Genomic DNA, 20,433 nt, shown 5'->3' with positions numbered 1-20,433 from the left:
TACCCCATTTCATGGGTGCACACTCCATACGTAAGGCTGTGCAGTCAGTATGAATGTCCAATACACACAATAGACTGACTGAGGAGGTGAGCCACAGTCAAAGTCCTGCAATAAAAGCTATGACGCCTATTTGTGTAAACTCTTTGACATTTCTAATCTTGTGTGTCACTGAAAAGGCTGATACCCCATTTCATGGGTGCACACTCCATAAGTAAGGCTGTGCAGTGCATATATGTATTCCCAAAAAGTTATTATGCAGTCTAATACATCCACAGTGGGATTTGAACTGTTTAAAAATATTTTTGTTTATTGTCAAATTAATTAATTATTGTATTTATTTTTTAAGTTATGTAACAACATTCCGACCTTGTTTAGCATTATCTAATCCAAATATGCCCATTAGTCCACTATGGATCCGTTTGAAACTGGGCCTTTTATTTTGAAGGCGAACCGCAAATTCCAATGTTGTAGCTAATCCTTATTGTGGCTATTTTCGCACAGGTCATGACTTCTGGGAGTCTTCTTCCACAGAGTCAGGTCACAGAGTTTCTAAATCCAGAGGCGCAACATCTTGAGACTTCCGGGAACGCTTTGGAAACAGACAGAACGGCCCAGGCTGGGGTTTGGGAAGTGAAAAAAGGATTCCTTATAGTTGTTAATTTTCTCGAAATCTAAAGGCACAACCTAGATTCGAGACAATGTCTTAAGTAGTTGATCATGTTATTACTCCAACCTCGTGAAAGTGACAAACTGACACGTTTTCATTTTCGTCAAAAACAACTTTATATCGAAGGAGTGCCTTTGATTTGACGTGTTTCTACGCATGACATCGCCATGACATCGCCTACAAGTGTGATCGGGGGATATGTATTGGACTTTTAGCCTATCTTCATACTGTACTGTCTTTGGTCAGGTCAACGTTTTTTTATTTGGATTTTCGCATATTGGAACACAATAATACAATGTATTGTGTTTCGCCTTCGGTTATAACTGAGTAGCTTCGTACTATGCGGATTCCTTTGTGGCATTGTTAGCCACCGTGCTATGCTAAAACCCTAACTGAGCTCTGTACTGGCTAGCAAGCATAACTTACCGGCAAATATTTTCTATAATTGTTCTGTGATACCGTCGTCAGCTGTCCTGCAAAATTAAGGACCGATTACAATTTCCCTCAAAATTCCCAAAGAAATCATTATCCAGTTCTATGTTCAGTACAATACATGAGCTAACTAACCTAGCTATAGAAGGATGGATTCAAAGAGAGACATGAAAGATCAAGGTAAGTTCATAGATGGCTGGCTACTCCGTGGTAGCCTGCTGACGTTATGCTACTGCACCACCATCAGATAAGCCAAGCAAGCTAAGGTATTTCGTTTACATTAGCTAGCTACTGTACATTTGCTGAACCATCATGGACTTAAAACAACATGTTCTTGGTTAACGTTAGTTCAATATTATGCCATCAGGGATATATTCGTCCACCGTCACTCATTGATCATTCATTAATTCCTCTGTCTTTGCTTGGTAATTTTGTTACATTTAACCAAGCTACCTGCTACCTACGCCCCGAGTCAGAATAGTCACCACTCTCTTCTGGAGCCATTACATTCAGTTAGCTAGAAAGCTAAATAGTTAAGAGACATCACTTGTTGAGGAATCAACAGCAGCCACAGGGTATGAAGACAGATGGGTAGATATCAAGTCAATTGAATAAGTACATTTCCATTTCATAATGTAAAATGGTATGTCTGGCACACCAATGCCAACACAAGGACAATCACGAATAACTCCTCTGAGGAATATTCAGATTTCGCACAGCTGCCCCCCTACGACCTGTTAGAGAGATGGAATGGTTGGGACCCCTCAGACACCGAGTGTACGTCCCAAATGGCACCCTATTCCCTATATAGTACACTACTTTAGACCAGAGCCCTATGACACCCTATTCCCTATATAGTGCACTACTTTAGACCAGGGCCCTATGACACCCTATTCCTTATATAGTGCACTACTTTAGATCAGGGCCCTATGACACCCTATTCCCTATATAGTGCACTACTTTAGACCAGAGCCCTATGACACCCTATTCCTTATATAGTGCACTACTTTAGATCAGGGCCCTATGGCACCCTATTCCCTATATAGTACACTACTTTAGACCAGAGCCCTATGACACCCTATTCCCTATATAGTGCACTACTTTAGATCAGGGCCCTATGACACCCTATTCCTTATATAGTGCACTACTTTAGACCAGAGCCCTATGACACCCTATTCCTTATATAGTGCACTACTTTAGATCAGGGCCCTATGACACCCTATTCCCTATATAGTGCACTACTTTACACCAGAGCCCTGTGGACCCTGGTTATAAGTAGTGCACTGCATAGGGTTTAGGGTGCTATTTTGGAAGCAGGCCTATTGGTTCTCCCCTGCTGATTCATTTAGACAATGTGACAACTCACAGTGAGACAACTCAGGCAAGGGTCAGGCTTCCTAGGATGTAGCTGTCTGGTGGCTACAGACAGAGAGGAACCTAATACAGTCACAGTAGCAGACAGAGGAACCTAATACAGTCACAGTAGCAGACAGAGGAACCTAATACAGTCACAGTAGCAGACAGAGGAACCTAATACAGTCACAGTAGCAGACAGAGGAACCTAATACAGTCACAGTAGCAGACAGAGAGGAACCTAATACAGTCACAGTAGCAGACAGAGGAACCTAATACAGTCACAGTAGCAGACAGAGGAACCTAATACAGTCACAGTAGCAGACAGAGGAACCTAATACAGTCACAGTAGCAGACAGAGGAACCTAATACAGTCACAGTAGCAGACAGAGGAACCTAATACAGTCACAGTAGCAGACAGAGGAACCTAATACAGTCACAGTAGCAGACAGAGGAACCTAATACAGTCACAGTAGCAGACAGAGGAACCTAATACAGTCACAGTAGCAGACAGAGGAACCTAATACAGTCACAGTAGCAGACAGAGGAACCTAATACAGTCACAGTCACAGTAGCAGACAGAGGAACCTAATACAGTCAGAGTAGCAGACAGAGGAACCTAATACAGTCACAGTAGCAGACAGAGGAACCTAATACAGTCACAGTAGCAGACAGAGGAACCTAATACAGTCACAGTAGCAGACAGAGGAACCTAATACAGTCACAGTAGCAGACAGAGGAACCGAATACAGTCACAGTAGCAGACAGAGGAACCTAATACAGTCACAGTAGCAGACAGAGGAACCTAATACAGTCACAGTAGCAGACAGAGGAACCTAATACAGTCACAGTAGCAGACAGAGGAACCTAATACAGTCACAGTAGCAGACAGAGGAACCTAATACAGTCACAGTAGCAGACAGAGGAACCGAATACAGTCACAGTAGCAGACAGAGGGACCTAATACAGTCACAGTAGCAGACAGAGGAACCTAATACAGTCACAGTAGCAGACAGAGGAACCTAATACAGTCACAGTAGCAGACAGAGGAACCTAATACAGTCACAGTCACAGTAGCAGACAGAGGAACCTAATACAGTCACAGTAGCAGACAGAGGGACCTAATACAGTCACAGTAGCAGACAGAGGAACCTAATACAGTCACAGTAGCAGACAGAGGGACCTAATACAGTCACAGTAGCAGACAGAGGAACCTAATACAGTCACAGTAGCAGACAGAGGAACCTAATACAGTCACAGTAGCAGACAGAGAGGAACCTAATACAGTCACAGTAGCAGACAGAGGGACCTAATACAGTCACAGTAGCAGACAGAGGAACCTAATACAGTCACAGTAGCAGACAGAGGAACCTAATACAGTCACAGTAGCAGACAGAGGAACCTAATACAGTCACAGTAGCAGACAGAGGAACCTAATACAGTCACAGTAGCAGACAGAGGAACCTAATACAGTCACAGTAGCAGACAGAGGAACCTAATACAGTCACAGTAGCAGACAGAGGAACCTAATACAGTCACAGTAGCAGACAGAGGAACCGAATACAGTCACAGTAGCAGACAGAGGGACCTAATACAGTCACAGTAGCAGACAGAGGAACCTAATACAGTCACAGTAGCAGACAGAGGAACCTAATACAGTCACAGTAGCAGACAGAGGAACCTAATACAGTCACAGTCACAGTAGCAGACAGAGGAACCTAATACAGTCACAGTAGCAGACAGAGGGACCTAATACAGTCACAGTAGCAGACAGAGGAACCTAATACAGTCACAGTAGCAGACAGAGGGACCTAATACAGTCACAGTAGCAGACAGAGGAACCTAATACAGTCACAGTAGCAGACAGAGAGGAACCTAATACAGTCACAGTAGCAGACAGAGGGACCTAATACAGTCACAGTAGCAGACAGAGGAACCTAATACAGTCACAGTAGCAGACAGAGGAACCTAATACAGTCACAGTAGCAGACAGAGAGGAACCTAATACAGTCACAGTAGCAGACAGAGGAACCTAATACAGTCACAGTAGCAGACAGTCTGTATAACCCTGTTTAGTAGTAGCACCCTGTTCCTTAGATCATGCAGGCAGGACAGCGCAGTAGCAGTGTTCTGACTCGGAGTGTTGTGGGATATTATTATTAAAATGAGTGCAAACTAAAGACGTGGTTTGCCACCTCGTTCATGGCTAAGCAGAAGAGACAGAGGCCTTGGTTCCTCAGAATCTCAGCCTCATGCAGCTGCTACTTCTGCAGTAATGACTAAGACTCATTGACTGCAACCCAAATGGCCCCCTCTTCCCTCTGGGCCCTGGTCTAAAGTAGTGCACTATGTAGGGAATAGGGTGCCATTTGGGACTCAGCCGAGGGGTTAGATGTCCATACCTTCCTACGCGCCTGTGCCATCCTGGGCCATCCTGGGCCATCCTGTGCCATCCTGGGCCATCCTGGGCCATCCTGTGCCATCCTGGGCCATCCTCTGCCATCCTGTGCCATCCTGGGCCATCCTGGGCCATCCTGTGCCATCCTGTGCCATCCTGTGCCATCCTGGGCCATCCTGGGCCATCCTGGGCCATCCTGGGCCATCCTGGGCCATCCTGTGCCATCCTGTGCCATCCTGGGCCATCCTGGGCCATCCTGTGCCATCCTGGGCCATCCTGGGCCATCCTGTGCCATCCTGGGCCATCCTGGGCCATCCTCTGCCATCCTGTGCCATCCTGGGCCATCCTGGGCCATCCTGGGCCATCCTGTGCCATCCTGGGCCATCCTGTGCCATCCTGGGCCATCCTGTGCCATCCTGGGCCATCCTGGGCCATCCTGGGCCATCCTGGGCCATCCTGGGCCATCCTTTTTACGTTTTTAGAACGTAAAAAAAGTCCCAAAAAACGGCACTTACCAGAATGCTAACAAAATGCTAACAAGTACTAAGGTATCCTCATAGCAGATGCTAGGTAAATGGTAATGAGCGCATGCAAACATTTACTATTAAGACAGACAACCCAGCTCATAAAGTTATGCAAATATCTCAAAACGCAGCACAAAACACATATTAGACAGCAGGGATCTTAATCCAGTAGGGGATTGTCTTTGCTGCTCTCCTACCAACACGCTTAGCTTGCAAGCTAACGTTAGCCACTTAGCTAACATTAGCAATTTAGCAAAACCCAGCTGGAGAGAATTTATTTGGCTTAGATAATTAAATTAATAGTTATAAGATATATAGCTGGCAAACATCAGGATAATTGTAAGTGTAACTTGATCACCTCACCTTGTGCTTCTTTGTAAACACACGTGACTGGCTCAAACTGCTGTTTTGGGAAACTGGTACTGGTAAACTTGAAAAATAATCTAACAGGCGAAATGATGAACGCGATCTGCTTGGTCTATTATCTAGTGCACAAATTGACTGCAGGTATTGGAAAATCATACTGATGGGATTTTATACGGTATACTGCCCAACCCTATAACTAACCCACTTGGACAACAGGAACACCTACATGAGAATGCTGTTCATTGACTACAGCTCAGTGTTCAACACCGTAGTGCCCTCGAAGTTCATCACTAAGCTAAGGTCCCTGGGACTAAACACCTCCCTCTGCAACTGGATCCTGGACTTCCCTGACGGGCCACCCCCAGGTGGTGGGGGTAGGCAACAAGACATCCGCCACGCTGACCCTCAACACAGGGGCCCCTCAGGGGTGCGTGCTCAGTCCCCTCCTGTACTCCTTGTTCACCCATGACTGCATGGCCAAGCACGACCCCAACACCATCATTAAGTTTGCCGACGACACGACAGTGGTAGGCCTGATCACCGACAACGATGAGACAGCCTATAGGGAGGAGGTCAGAGACCTGGCCGTGTGGTGTTTCAGGAAGACAAAGGAGCTGATCGTGGACTACAAGAAAAGGAGGACCGATCACACCCTCATTCACATCGAACGGGGCAGTAGTGGAGCGGGTTGAGAGCTTCAGGTTCCTCAGTGTCCACATCACTAAGGATCTATCATGGTCCACACACACCAACACAGTTATGAAGAGGGCACAACGATGCCTCTTCCCCCTCAGTAGGCTGAAAAAGATTTGGCATGGGCCCTCAGATCCCCAAACATTTCTACAGCTGCACCATTGAGAGCATCTTGACTGGCTGCATCACCGCCTGGTATGCGAACTGCTCTGCCTCCCGACCATAAGGCAATACAGAGGGTACCTGCACTGACTCTCTTGCACTGACTCTATGCACACACACTGGAGTCTACCTACACACTCACACACACTGGAGTCTACCTACACACTCACACACACTGGAGTCTACCTACACACTCACACACACTTACACGGACACTCCAACACACACACACACACACTACATACACCCACACACACATAACATGCACACACATGCATACTGACGCCACACTCACAAACACTTTCACAGTCAACATATACGCTGCTGCTAGTCTCTTTAACCCTACCCACCTATATGTGCAGGGCATGCCTTCAGAAAGTATTCACGCCCCTTGACTTTTATTGTGTAACAGGCAGCCTGATTTTAAAATGGATTGCATTTAGATTTTTTTTTAACTGGCATACACACAATACCCCATAATGTCAAAGTGGAATTATGTTTTTCTAAATTTCAACAAATTAATAAAAAATGAAACGCTGAAAAATCTTGAGTCAATAAGTATTCAACCCCTTTGTTAAGTTCACGAGTAAAAATGTACACAAGTCACATAATAAGTTGTATGTGCAATAATAGTGTTTAACATTATTTTTTAATGACTACCTCATCTCTGTACCCCACACATACAATTATCTGTAAGGTCCCTCAGTTGAGCAGTGAATTTCAAACACAGATTCAACCATAAAGACCAGGGAGGTTTTCCAATGACTCACTATTGGTAGATGACAAAAAACCAAAATAACCCTGAATAACCCTTTGAGCATGGTGAAGTTATTCATTACACTTTGGATGGTGTATCAATACACCCAGTCCTTCCTAAATCCGTTGCCGAAGAGGAAAAAAACCACTCAGGGTTTTCACCATGGGTTCTAAGCTATATGGAATCTCAGGGTTTTCACCATGGGTTCTAAGCTATATGGAATCTCAGGGTTTTCACCATGGGTTCTAAGCTATATGGAATCTCAGGGTTGTCTCCATGGGTTCTAAGCTATATGGAATCTCAGGGTTTTCACCATGGGTTCTAAGCTATAGGAATCTCAGGGTTGTCTCCATGGGTTTCTAAGCTATATGGAATCTCAGGGTTTTCACCATGGGTTCTAAGCTTTATGGAATCTCAGGGTTGTCTCCATGGGTTCTAAGCTATATGGAATCTCAGGGTTTTCACCATGGGTTCTAAGCTATATGGAATCTCAGGGTTGTCTCCATGGGTTCTAAGCTATATGGAATCTCAGGGTTTTCACCATGGGTTCTAAGCTATATGGAATCTCAGGGTTTTCACCATGGGTTCTAAGCTATATGGAATCTCAGGGTTGTCTCCATGGGTTCTAAGCTATATGGAATCTCAGGGTTTTCACCATGGGTTCTAAGCTATATGGAATCTCAGGGTTTTCACCATGGGTTCTAAGCTATATGGAATCTCAGGGTTGTCACCATGGGTTCTAAGCTTTATGGAATCTCAGGGTTTTCACCATGGGTTCTAAGCTATATGGAATATCAGGGTTGTCTCCATGGGTTCTAAGCTTTATGGAATCTCAGGGTTTTCACCATGGGTTCTAAGCTTTATGGAATCTCAGGGTTGTCTCCATGGGTTCTAAGCTTTATGGAATCTCAGGGGTTGTCACCATGGGTTCTAAGCTTTATGGAATCTCAGGGTTTTCACCATGGGTTCTAAGCTTTATGGAATCTCAGGGTTTTCACCATGGGTTCTAAGCTATATGGAATCTCAGGGTTGTCTCCATGGGTTCTAAGCTTTATGGAATCTCAGGGTTTTCACCATGGGTTCTAAGCTTTATGGAATCTCAGGGTTGTCTCCATGGGTTCTAAGCTTTATGGAATCTCAGGGTTTTCAACATGGGTTCTAAGCTATATGGAATCTCAGGGTTTTCATGGGTTCTAAGCTATATGGAATCTCAGGGTTGTCACCATGGGTTCTAAGCTATATGGAATCTCAGGGTTTTCACCATGGGTTCTAAGCTTTATGGAATCTCAGGGTTGTCTCCATGGGTTCTAAGCTTTATGGAATCTCAGGGTTTTCACCATGGGTTCTAAGCTTTATGGAATCTCAGGGTTTTCACCATGGGTTCTAAGCTTTATGGAATCTCAGGGTTTTCACCATGGGTTCTAAGCTATATGGAATCTCAGGGTTTTCACCATGGGTTCTAAGCTTTATGGAATCTCAGGGTTTTCACCATGGGTTCTAAGCTTTATGGAATCTCAGGGTTTTCACCATGGGTTCTAAGCTATATGGAATCTCAGGGTTGTCTCCATGGGTTCTAAGCTTTATGGAATCTCAGGGTTTTCACCATGGGTTCTAAGCTTTATGGAATCTCAGGGTTTTCACCATGGGTTCTAAGCTTTATGGAATCTCAAGGTTTTCACCATGGGTTCTAAGCTTTATGGAATCTCAGGGTTTTCACCATGGGTTCTAAGCTATATGGAATCTCAGGGTTTTCACCATGGGTTCTAAGCTTTATGGAATCTCAGGGTTTTCACCATGGGTTCTAAGCTTTATGGAATCTCAGGGTTTTCACCATGGGTTCTAAGCTATATGGAATCTCAGGGTTGTCTCCATGGGTTCTAAGCTATATGGAATCTCAGGGTTGTCTCCATGGATTCTAAGCTATATGGAATCTCAGGGTTTTCATGGGTTCTAAGCTATATGGAATCTCAGGGTTTTCACCATGGGTTCTAAGCTTTATGGAATCTCAGGGTTTTCACCATGGGTTCTAAGCTATATGGAATCTCAGGGTTGTCTCCATGGGTTCTAAGCTATATGGAATCTCAGGGTTGTCTCCATGGGTTCTAAGCTATATGGAATCTCAGGGTTTTCATGGGTTCTAAGCTATATGGAATCTCAGGGTTTTCACCATGGGTTCTAAGCTTTATGGAATCTCAGGGTTGTCTCCATGGGTTCTAAGCTATATGGAATCTCAGGGTTTTCACCATGGGTTCTAAGCTATATGGAATCTCAGGGTTGTCTCCATGGGTTCTAAGCTATATGGAATCTCAGGGGTTTTCACCATGGGTTCTAAGCTATATGGAATCTCAGGGTTTTCACCATGGGTTCTAAGCTATATGGAATCTCAGGGTTGTCTCCATGGGTTCTAAGCTATATGGAATCTCAGGGTTTTCACCATGGGTTCTAAGCTATATGGAATCTCAGGGTTTTCACCATGGGTTCTAAGCTATATGGAATCTCAGGGTTGTCACCATGGGTTCTAAGCTTTATGGAATCTCAGGGTTTTCACCATGGGTTCTAAGCTATATGGAATCTCAGGGTTGTCTCCATGGGTTCTAAGCTATATGGAATCTCAGGGTTGTCTCCATGGGTTCTAAGCTATATGGAATCTCAGGGTTTTCATGGGTTCTAAGCTATATGGAATCTCAGGGTTTTCACCATGGGTTCTAAGCTTTATGGAATCTCAGGGTTTTCACCATGGTTTCTAAGCTATATGGAATCTCAGGGTTGTCTCCATGGGTTCTAAGCTATATGGAATCTCAGGGTTGTCTCCATGGGTTCTAAGCTATATGGAATCTCAGGGTTTTCATGGGTTCTAAGCTATATGGAATCTCAGGGTTTTCACCATGGGTTCTAAGCTTTATGGAATCTCAGGGTTGTCTCCATGGGTTCTAAGCTATATGGAATCTCAGGGTTTTCACCATGGGTTCTAAGCTATATGGAATCTCAGGGTTGTCTCCATGGGTTCTAAGCTATATGGAATCTCAGGGTTTTCACCATGGGTTCTAAGCTATATGGAATCTCAGGGTTTTCACCATGGGTTCTAAGCTATATGGAATCTCAGGGTTGTCTCCATGGGTTCTAAGCTATATGGAATCTCAGGGTTTTCACCATGGGTTCTAAGCTATATGGAATCTCAGGGTTTTCACCATGGGTTCTAAGCTATATGGAATCTCAGGGTTGTCACCATGGGTTCTAAGCTTTATGGAATCTCAGGGTTTTCACCATGGGTTCTAAGCTATATGGAATCTCAGGGTTGTCTCCATGGGTTCTAAGCTTTATGGAATCTCAGGGTTTTCACCATGGGTTCTAAGCTTTATGGAATCTCAGGGTTGTCTCCATGGGTTCTAAGCTTTATGGAATCTCAGGGTTGTCACCATGGGTTCTAAGCTTTATGGAATCTCAGGGTTTTCACCATGGGTTCTAAGCTTTATGGAATCTCAGGGTTTTCACCATGGGTTCTAAGCTATATGGAATCTCAGGGTTGTCTCCATGGGTTCTAAGCTTTATGGAATCTCAGGGTTTTCACCATGGGTTCTAAGCTTTATGGAATCTCAGGGTTGTCTCCATGGGTTCTAAGCTTTATGGAATCTCAGGGTTTTCACCATGGGTTCTAAGCTTTATGGAATCTCAGGGTTGTCTCCATGGGTTCTAAGCTATATGGAATCTCAGGGTTGTCTCCATGGGTTCTAAGCTTTATGGAATCTCAGGGTTGTCTCCATGGGTTCTAAGCTTTATGGAATCTCAGGGTTGTCTCCATGGGTTCTAAGCTATATGGAATCTCAGGGTTTTCACCATGGGTTCTAAGCTTTATGGAATCTCAGGGTTGTCACCATGGGTTCTAAGCTTTATGGAATCTCAGGGGTTGTCTCCATGGGTTCTAAGCTTTATGGAATCTCAGGGTTGTCACCATGGGTTCTAAGCTTTATGGAATCTCAGGGTTGTCACCATGGGTTCTAAGCTTTATGGAATCTCAGGGTTGTCTCCATGGGTTCTAAGCTTTATGGAATCTCAGGGTTTTCACCATGGGTTCTAAGCTTTATGGAATCTCAGGGTTTTCACCATGGGTTCTAAGCTATATGGAATCTCAGGGTTGTCTCCATGGGTTCTAAGCTTTATGGAATCTCAGGGTTTTCACCATGGGTTCTAAGCTTTATGGAATCTCAGGGTTGTCTCCATGGGTTCTAAGCTTTATGGAATCTCAGGGTTTTCACCATGGGTTCTAAGCTTTATGGAATCTCAGGGTTGTCTCCATGGGTTCTAAGCTATATGGAATCTCAGGGTTGTCTCCATGGGTTCTAAGCTTTATGGAATCTCAGGGTTTTCACCATGGGTTCTAAGCTTTATGGAATCTCAGGGTTGTCTCCATGGGTTCTAAGCTTTATGGAATCTCAGGTTTGTCACCATGGGTTCTAAGCTTTATGGAATCTCAGGGTTTTCACCATGGGTTCTAAGCTATATGGAATCTCAGGGTTGTCTCCATGGGTTCTAAGCTTTATGGAATCTTAGGGTTTTCACCATGGGTTCTAAGCTTTATGGAATCTCAGGTTGTCTCCATGGGTTCTAAGCTTTATGGAATCTCAGGGTTTCACCATGGGTTCTAAGCTTTATGGAATCTCAGGGTTGTCTCCATGGGTTCTAAGCTATATGGAATCTCAGGGTTGTCTCCATGGGTTCTAAGCTTTATGGAATCTCAGGGTTGTCTCCATGGGTACTAAGCTTTATGGAATCTCAGGGTTGTCTCCATGGGTTCTAAGCTATATGGAATCTCGTAAGAAGGTACCAAGGATCATTTTGCTATTTGATTTTGAATTTAAAGACCCCTTTTGGGGGGGCTTGCTGCAATTAGCCCAAACTGTTCGGACGCTACAGACAGAAGTTAGCAGATCGGCTGTACCGACTTCAGACGAGTCCCAAAACGCTTGTGGGGGTCGTAGAGAAAAACAGAGAAAACCATTGTGTTCGTGAGAGTATCATCCTTCCATAGAGGGGTAATAGTTAATAGTTTAACTAGTTTGTAGTCCAAACCATTCGGACGCTACAGACGGCGGAGTGATGCCAGGAAAATAACCTTTCTCTTAACGTCAACAAAACGAAGGAGCTGATCGTGGACTTCAGGAGACAGCAGAGGGAGCACGCCCCCATCCACATCGACAGGACCGCAGTGGAGAAGGTGAAAAGCTGACCGGGGGCACACTGCCTGCCCTTCAGGACACCTACAGCACCCGAGCCACTGACTGTTCACCCCGCTATCATCCAGAAGCTGGGACCGAGAGAATGAAAAACAGCTTCTATCGCAAGGCCATCAGACTGTTAAATAGCCATCACTAGCCGGCTACCACCCGGTTACTCAACCCCTGCACCTTAGAGGCTGCTGCCCCTAAATACAGTGGGGGAAAAAAGTATTTAGTCAGCCACCAATTGTGCAAGTTCTCCCACTTAAAAAAGATGAGAGAGGCCTGTAATTTTCATCATAGGTACATCGTCAACTATGACAGACAAAATGAGATTTTTTTCTCCAGAAAATCACATTGTAGGATTTTATGAATTTATTTGCAAATGATGGTGGAAAATAAGTATTTGGTCACCTACAAACAAGCAAGATTTCTGGCTCTCACAGACCTGTAACTTCTTCTTTAAGAGGCTCCTCTGTCCTCCACTCGTTACCTGGATTAATGGCACCTGTTTGAACTTGTTATCAGTATAAAAGACACCTGTCCACAACCTCAAACATTCACACTCCAAACTTCACTATGGCCAAGACCAAAGAGTTGTCAAAGGACACCAGAAACAAAATTGTAGACCTGCACCAGGCTGGGAAGACTGAATCTGCAATAGGTAAGCAGCTTGGTTTGAAGAAATCAACTGTGGGAGCAATTATTAGGAAATGGAAGACCACTGATAATCTCCCTCGATCTGGGGCTCCACGCAAGATCTCACCCCGTGGGGTCAAAATAATCACAAGAACGGTGAGCAAAAATCCCAGAACCACACGGGGGGACCTAGTGAATGACCTGCAGAGAGCTGGGACCAAAGTAACAAAGCCTACCATCAGTAACACACTATGCTGCCAGGGACTCAAATCCTGCAGTGCCAGACGTGTCCCCCTGCTTAAGCCAAACACTTGTCGTGTTTGGAGGACAAAGAATGTTGAGTTGCATCCAAAGAACACCATACCTACTGTGAAGCATGGGGGTGGAAACATCATGCTTTGGGGCTGTTTTTCTGCAAAGGGACCAGGACGACTGATCCGTGTAAAGGAAAGAATGAATGGGGCCATGTATCGTGAGATTTTGAGTGAAAACCTCCTTCCATCAGCAAGGGCATTGAAGATGAAACGTGGCAGACAAATGAGCAACGAAGGAGTGGCTTCGTAAGAAGCATTTCAAGGTCCTGGAGTGGCCTAGCCAGTCTCCAGATCTCAACCCCATAGAACATCTTTGGAGGGAGTTGAAAGTCTGTGTTGGCCAGCGACAGTCACAAAACATCACTGCTCTAGAGGAGATCTGCATGGAGGAATGGGCCAAAATACCAGCAACAGTGTGTAAAAACCAACGTTTGACCTGTGTCATTGCCAACAAAGGGTATATAACAAAGTATTGAGGAATTTTTGTTATTGACCAAATACTTATTTTCCACCATATTTAGCAAATCAATTCATTAAAAATCCTACAATGTGATTTTCAGGATTTTTTTTCCTCATTTTGTCTGTCATAGTTGACGTGTACCTATGATGAAAATTACAGGCCTCTCTCATCTTTTTAAGTGGGAGAACTTGCACAATTGGTGGCTGACTAAATACTTTTTTTCCCCACTGTACATAGACATGGTGTGACACTCTGGCTCTAGGACTTTTGTATGTGAGCTAGAGTGTATGTTGTTTTGTTGGGGATTTGGGTGTTTTTCTATGTTGGTAGTTCTGTCGGGTGTATTTCTATGTTTGCAGGTCTGTGGGTTGTTTTTCTAGGTGTTGTATGTTGTAGTCAATGACTCCCAATCGGAGGTAACGAGTGTCAGCTGTCGGCTCGTTATCTCTGATTGGGAGCCATATTTAAACTGTCAGTTTTCACCTTTGTTTTGGTGGGTTATTGTTCCAAGTTCAGTGTATTGTTACGTTAGGACTTCACTATCGTCTTTTGTTGTTTTTACGTGGTTGCTTTATAAATAAAGTCATCATGTTCCTCCCACGCGCTGCGTATTGGTCCGCTCCTTCCGACGATCGTGACAGAATAACCCACCATAAAGGAACCAAGCAGCGCGTCCAGGAACAAAGGGTCTGGACATGGAAGGAACTGGTGGAAGGTAAAGGGTCCTGGACTTGGGAGGAGATCCTAGATGGTATGGATCGCCGACCATGGGACAGACGGTGGAGAGGCGACGGCGAGAGGAGCAACGGCATCAGCAGGGCCATCATCGTCGGAAGGACGACGAGGCAACCCTAGGAAATTTTTGGGGGGCACATGGCTTGGGCGACGGAGCAGCAGGAGGCTGCCACAAGGCAGAGTCAGAGGGCTGCCAGGTTAAGGGGGGCTGACGGAGGCAGAGAAGGGACGGATTCAGTGGGCTACCAGGTCAAGGGGGCAACTGGGTAAAGCAGGGAAGGAAAGTGTTGAGGCACGGCGTGAGGTACTGGGGTGTGTAACCAGTTCGGTCCGGCCCGTTCCTAGTCCCGATGGTGCAGCCAGTAGTGTGTGTTCCCCGTGCGGTACGGCCTGTTCCGGTCCCTCGCACTAAGTGGTACGGTGCGCGTCGCCAGCCCAGCCCGGCCTGTTCCTACTCCTCGCACCAGGGATACGGTGCGCTTCGCCAACCCGGCCCGGCCTGTTCCGGCCACTCGCACCAGGGATACGGTGCGCGTCGCCAGCCCAGCCCGGCCTGTTCCTACCCTCGCACCAGGGATACGGTGCGCCTCGCAACCCGGCCCGGCCTGTTCCGGCCACTCGCACCAGGGATACGGTGCGCGTCGCCAGCCCAGCCCGGCCTGTTCCTACTCACGCACCAGGGATAGGGGTGCGCTTCGCCAGCCCGGCCCGGCCTGTTCCGGCCACTCGCACCAGGGATACGGTGCGCGCCGCCAGCCCCGCCCGGCCTGTTCCTGCTCTCCGCACTAGGCGTGAGGTGAGTCCCCAGGGTCCAGCATGCCCTGTTCCGGCTCCCCGCACTAGGCGTTATGGGGAGTCCCCAGGGTCCAGCATGCCCTGTTCCGGCTCCCCGCACTAGGCGTTATGGGAGTCCCCAGGGTCCAGCATGCCCTGTTCCGGCTCCCCTCGCACTAGGCGTCATGTGCGTTCCCCAGGGTCCAGCAAGCCCTGTTGCTTCTCTCCGCACTAGCCCTGAGATGCGTGTCCTCAGCCCGGTACCTCCTGTTCCGGCACCACGCACCAGGCCTACGATGCGCCTCAGACGGCCAGAGTCTGCCGTCTGCCCAACGGGCCTGAACTGTCCGTCTGCCCAACGCCCGTCTGAACTGTCCATCTGCCCAACGCCGTCTGAACTGCCCGTCTGCCCAACGGGGCCTGAACTGTCCGTCTGCCCAACGCCGTCAGAGCCTTCCGCCAGACAGGATCAGCCAGAGCCTTCTGCCAGACAGGATCAGCCAGAGCCTTCCGCCAGACAGGATCAGCCAGAGCCTTCCGCCAGACAGGATCAGCCAGAGCCTTCTGCCAGACAGGATCAGCCAGAGCCTTCTGCCAGACAGGATCAGCCAGAGCCTTCTGCCAGACAGGATCAGCCAGAGCCTTCTGCCAGACAGGATCAGCCAGAGCCTTCTGCCAGACAGGATCAGCCAGAGCCTTCTGCCAGACAGGATCAGCCAGAGCCTTCCGCCAGCCAGGATCCGCCAGAGCCGTCCAGCCAGGATCCGCCTGAGCCAGCCAGCCAGGATCTGCCCCTCAGTCCGGTGCTGCCCTTTAGTCAGGTGCTGCCCCTTAGCCCGGTGCTGCCCCTTGGTCCGGTGCTGCCCCTTAGTCCGGTGCTGCCACTTAGTCCGGTGCTGCCCCTTAGTCAGGTGCTGTCCCTTAGTCCGGTACTGCCTACTAAGCAGTTTGTGACTGTGGTGGGGTGGGGATCACGACCGGGGCCAGAGCCACCACCGTGGACAGACGCCCACCCAGACCCTCCCCTAGAGCGTATGCTGGTGCGCCCGGAGTGCGCACCTTTGAGGGGGTACTGTGACACTCTGGCTCTAGGACTTTGTATGTGAGCTAGAGTGTATGTTGTTTTGTTGGGGATTTGGGTGTTTTTCTATGTTGGTAGTTCTGTCGGGTGTATTTCTATGTTTGCAGGTCTGTGGGTTGTTTTTCTAGGTGTTGTATGTTGTAGTCAATGACTCCCAATCGGAGGTAACGAGTGTCAGCTGTCGGCTCGTTATCTCTGATTGGGAACCATATTTAAACTGTCAGTTTTCACCTTTGTTTTGGTGGGTTATTGTTCCAAGTTCAGTGTATTGTTACGTTAGGACTTCACTATCGTCTTTTTGTTGTTTTTTACGTGGTTGCTTTATAAATAAAGTCATCATGTTCACTCCACGCGCTGCGTATTGGTCCGCTCCTTCCGACGATCGTGACACATGGAATCACTGGCCACTTTAATAATGGAACACTGGTCACTTTAATAATGTTTACATACTGCTTTACTCATTTCATATGTATATATACTGTATTCTATTCTACTGTATTTTAGTCAATGCCACTCCGACATTGCTCGTCCTAATATTTATATATTTCTTAATTCCATTCTTTTACTTTTAGATTTGTGTGTATTGTGAATTGTTAGATACTACTGCACAGTTGGAGCTAGGAACACAAGCATTTCGCTACACCCACAATAACATCTGCTAAATATGCGTGAACAATAACATTTTATTTTAATTAGATTTTGTGAGAAGACCTATTTTTGGGATGTCTCATGGTCTGACAAACATCGCTCGCATCTAGCTTAAACTGACATATCTCTAGCTTAAACTGACAGATATCTCTCTCTCTCTCTCTCTCTCTCTATATATATATATATATATATATATATATATATATATATATATAATCTTAAACTTCTCTAGCTTAAACTGATCCATCATCTAGATCTCTAGCTTAAACTGACAGATATCTCTAGCTTAAACTGACAGATATCTCTAGCTTAAACTGACAGATATCTCTCTCTCTATATATATATATATATCTCTAGCTTAAACCGACAGATTTTTATGGGGATGTTTTTTGTTATGCTAATTAGAGTTCCGCAGGGCGCGGACATCGACTATAGAGGGTTAAGATAAGCAGAGTAAGAAGTTTACATCACTATTGCATAATCTGCCTACTGCCTTAATCAGTTAAAATCCAATTATTCCTGTGCATGGAAACAATTCTAAATTGATTAAATTGTTTTGTGGTGGCTTACATTTATGAATTTTATTTTATTTTATATTACATACCTGATGCTATATGTCACATTAAGAACTCTGCCCATTTACAAGACAATCATCAACAACCAATTTGACAGAGCTTGAAGAATTTTGAAAAGAATAATGGGCAAATGTTGTAATCCAGGTGTGGAAAGCTCTTAGAGACTTACCCAGAAAGACTCACAGCTGTAATCGCTGCCAAAGGTGCTTCTACAAAGTACTGACTCAGGGGTGTGAATACTTATGTAAATGAGATATTTTGTATTTCATTTTCAATAAATGTGTAAAAATGTCCAAAACATGTTTTCAAATCAAAATCAAAATCGGATCAAATGTTATTTGTCACATACACGTGTTTAGCAGATGTTATTGGCGGGTGTAGCCAAATGCTTGTGCTTCTAGCTCCGACAGTGCAGTAATATCTACCAAGTAATATCTAACAATTTCACAACATATACCCAATACACACAAAACTAGTAAGGAATGGGATTTAAGAATATATACAGTGGGAAAAAAGTATTTAGTCAGCCACCAATTGTGCAAGTTCTCCCACTTAAAAAGATGAGAGAGGCCTGTAATTTTCATCATAGGTACACGTCAACTATGACAGACAAAATGAGGGAAAAAAAATCCAGAAATCACATTGTAGGATTTTTTATGAATTTATTTGCATTTGGTTGACAGAGAGTTAGATAGCTGGGAGATGGGCCTGGCTCGAGGCTAGCTCAAGGCTCACTGAGGTTAGCTTCACGACAGTGGTGATTAGCCAACAATGACAACAGCCATTCAATTGCAGCTAGCTAGTTGCGATGGTCCGGTGTTAAGGTCCAGTGATTCAGTGATTCTGGCAGAAAATCCGATATTCTCTGGCTCGATAGCGCGATGTGCAGACTGGCCGACAATTGAGCTGGCTGGTAGGTAGTGCCACGGCCACAGACAATGGTGAAGACCGCTAACAGTGGGTAATAGCAAGTAGCTAGTTAGCTGGCTAGTTTCAACCAGAGGTTCTGGATAAAAATATATGAAGAAACAACAGAATCTGTTCCACATTGGGTGAGGCCGGTTGCAGAAAAGTATATTTAGTTAAAGGATGGAAAGTGAGATTGAGAAATATATACAAAAAAGACAAAAAACTGGATATTTACATGAGGACACTACAGAAAACACGACCGCACTGCTACGCCATCTTGGAATCAATATTGTGTGTAGATGGGTGAGGAAAAAAATATTTAATCCATTTAGAATTCGGGCTGTAAGTCGAGGGGTATGAATACTTTCTGAAGGCACTGTAGATACCTCAATTACCTCCTACCCCTGCACATTGACTCAGTACTGGTACTCCCTGTATATAGCCATGTAATTACCTGGTACCCATGCAAATCGACTCAGTACTGGTACTCCCTGTATATAGCCATGTTATTACCTGGTACTCCCTGTATATAGCCATGTAATTACCTGGTACCCATGCAAATCGACTCAGTACTGGTACTCCCTGTATATAGCCATGTTATTTTCTACTCCCTGTATATAGCCATGTTATTTTTACTTGTTATTTTTATTCATTATTCACTGTGTCACTATTTCAATTTTTTTTAATTTAAAAAATATCTAATTTTTAACTCTGCATTGTTGGAAAAGGAGCCGTAAATAAGCATTTCACTGTTAGTCAACACCTGTTGTCCACGAAGCATGTGACAAATAAAATATGATTTGATTTTAAGAATAAAGAGGTGTTCCAGTGCAGACATCCTCCTCTTTCTGCCTCACTCACACTCTTCTTCTCCTTCTTCTTCTCCTTCTCCTTCTCCTTCTCCTTCTTCTTCTTCTGCTTCTTCCAGAATCAGAAAGAGTCTCCAAGGTGACGGCTGTGCTACTGAAGTCCCGGACCGGAGAGTTTGATCTGGAATCTATTCTGTTCCTGAAGCTCAGAGGTCTTGGTAAGATCAGATGACATCATCAGCTTCTAATCTTTCTCTCTAGATAATAATACAAGACAGAAGTAATACTCTCTAGCTTCGTCTTGGTCATGATTGAGGCTTGCTAGCTTGTTGTTTAACCAGCAGGGCTGTCTTATGTCTGGGTTCTCCAGGGATCTATGATCTAGGCTGTATCGGGGAGTGTGTCAATCTGGAGAGACTGGATCTGTCTGGTAACAACATCACTAACCTGGGTCCTCTCTCCTCTCTGAGACTACTAAAGATTCTCAATGTGTCAGCCAACAGGATCTCTAACTTAGGTACAGATTATTACCGTACAGATACTCAATGTGAAACTGTCATGGGATGCATTTGCTTCACTGTTTGCGTGTGTTGGTAGCCCACTGTTTGATGGTATGTAAACAGTGTCCCTCTAGCCTAAATGTCTTTCTGATTGGTCTGTTTTTAGAAGCCATTTCCATCTGTGATGGTTTACAGAGCCTAAATGTGGCTGGGAACCTCATATCCAGGTAAACATGTATTTACTATGTAATCCATACTGTGGACAGGAACAGTGTCTAATAACAGGTCTATTAACAGGTCTATTAACAGGTATATTAACAGGTATATTAACAGGTCTATTAACAGGTCTATTAACAGGTCTAATAACAGGACAGGTCTAATAACAGGTCTAATAACAGGTCTATTAACAGGTCTATTAACAGGT

At 45.2% G+C, this 20,433-nt stretch overlaps 1 protein-coding gene across 1 annotated transcript in view; it reads left to right on the top strand.

The window, feature by feature from the left end:
* The first annotated feature begins 1,000 nt into the window (after nt 1–1,000).
* LOC121531496 (leucine-rich repeat-containing protein 61) overlaps nt 1,001–20,433 on the top strand; it is a 29,053-nt gene continuing 9,620 nt past the window's right edge. Inside the window, exons 1-4 of the mRNA XM_041836734.2 lie at nt 1,001–1,279; nt 19,629–19,727; nt 19,880–20,026; nt 20,176–20,236. Of these exons, the coding sequence (XP_041692668.2) occupies nt 1,249–1,279; nt 19,629–19,727; nt 19,880–20,026; nt 20,176–20,236 (338 nt within the window). The 5' untranslated portion in view covers nt 1,001–1,248. The remainder of the gene's footprint in view (nt 1,280–19,628; nt 19,728–19,879; nt 20,027–20,175; nt 20,237–20,433) is intronic.

The sequence above is a fragment of the Coregonus clupeaformis genome, unplaced genomic scaffold (genome assembly GCF_020615455.1).
Source record: "Coregonus clupeaformis isolate EN_2021a unplaced genomic scaffold, ASM2061545v1 scaf0433, whole genome shotgun sequence".
Taxonomy (NCBI): domain Eukaryota; kingdom Metazoa; phylum Chordata; class Actinopteri; order Salmoniformes; family Salmonidae; genus Coregonus; species Coregonus clupeaformis.
Note: the sequence above shows the minus strand (reverse complement) of the source record. Positions and strands in the feature narration are given on the sequence as shown.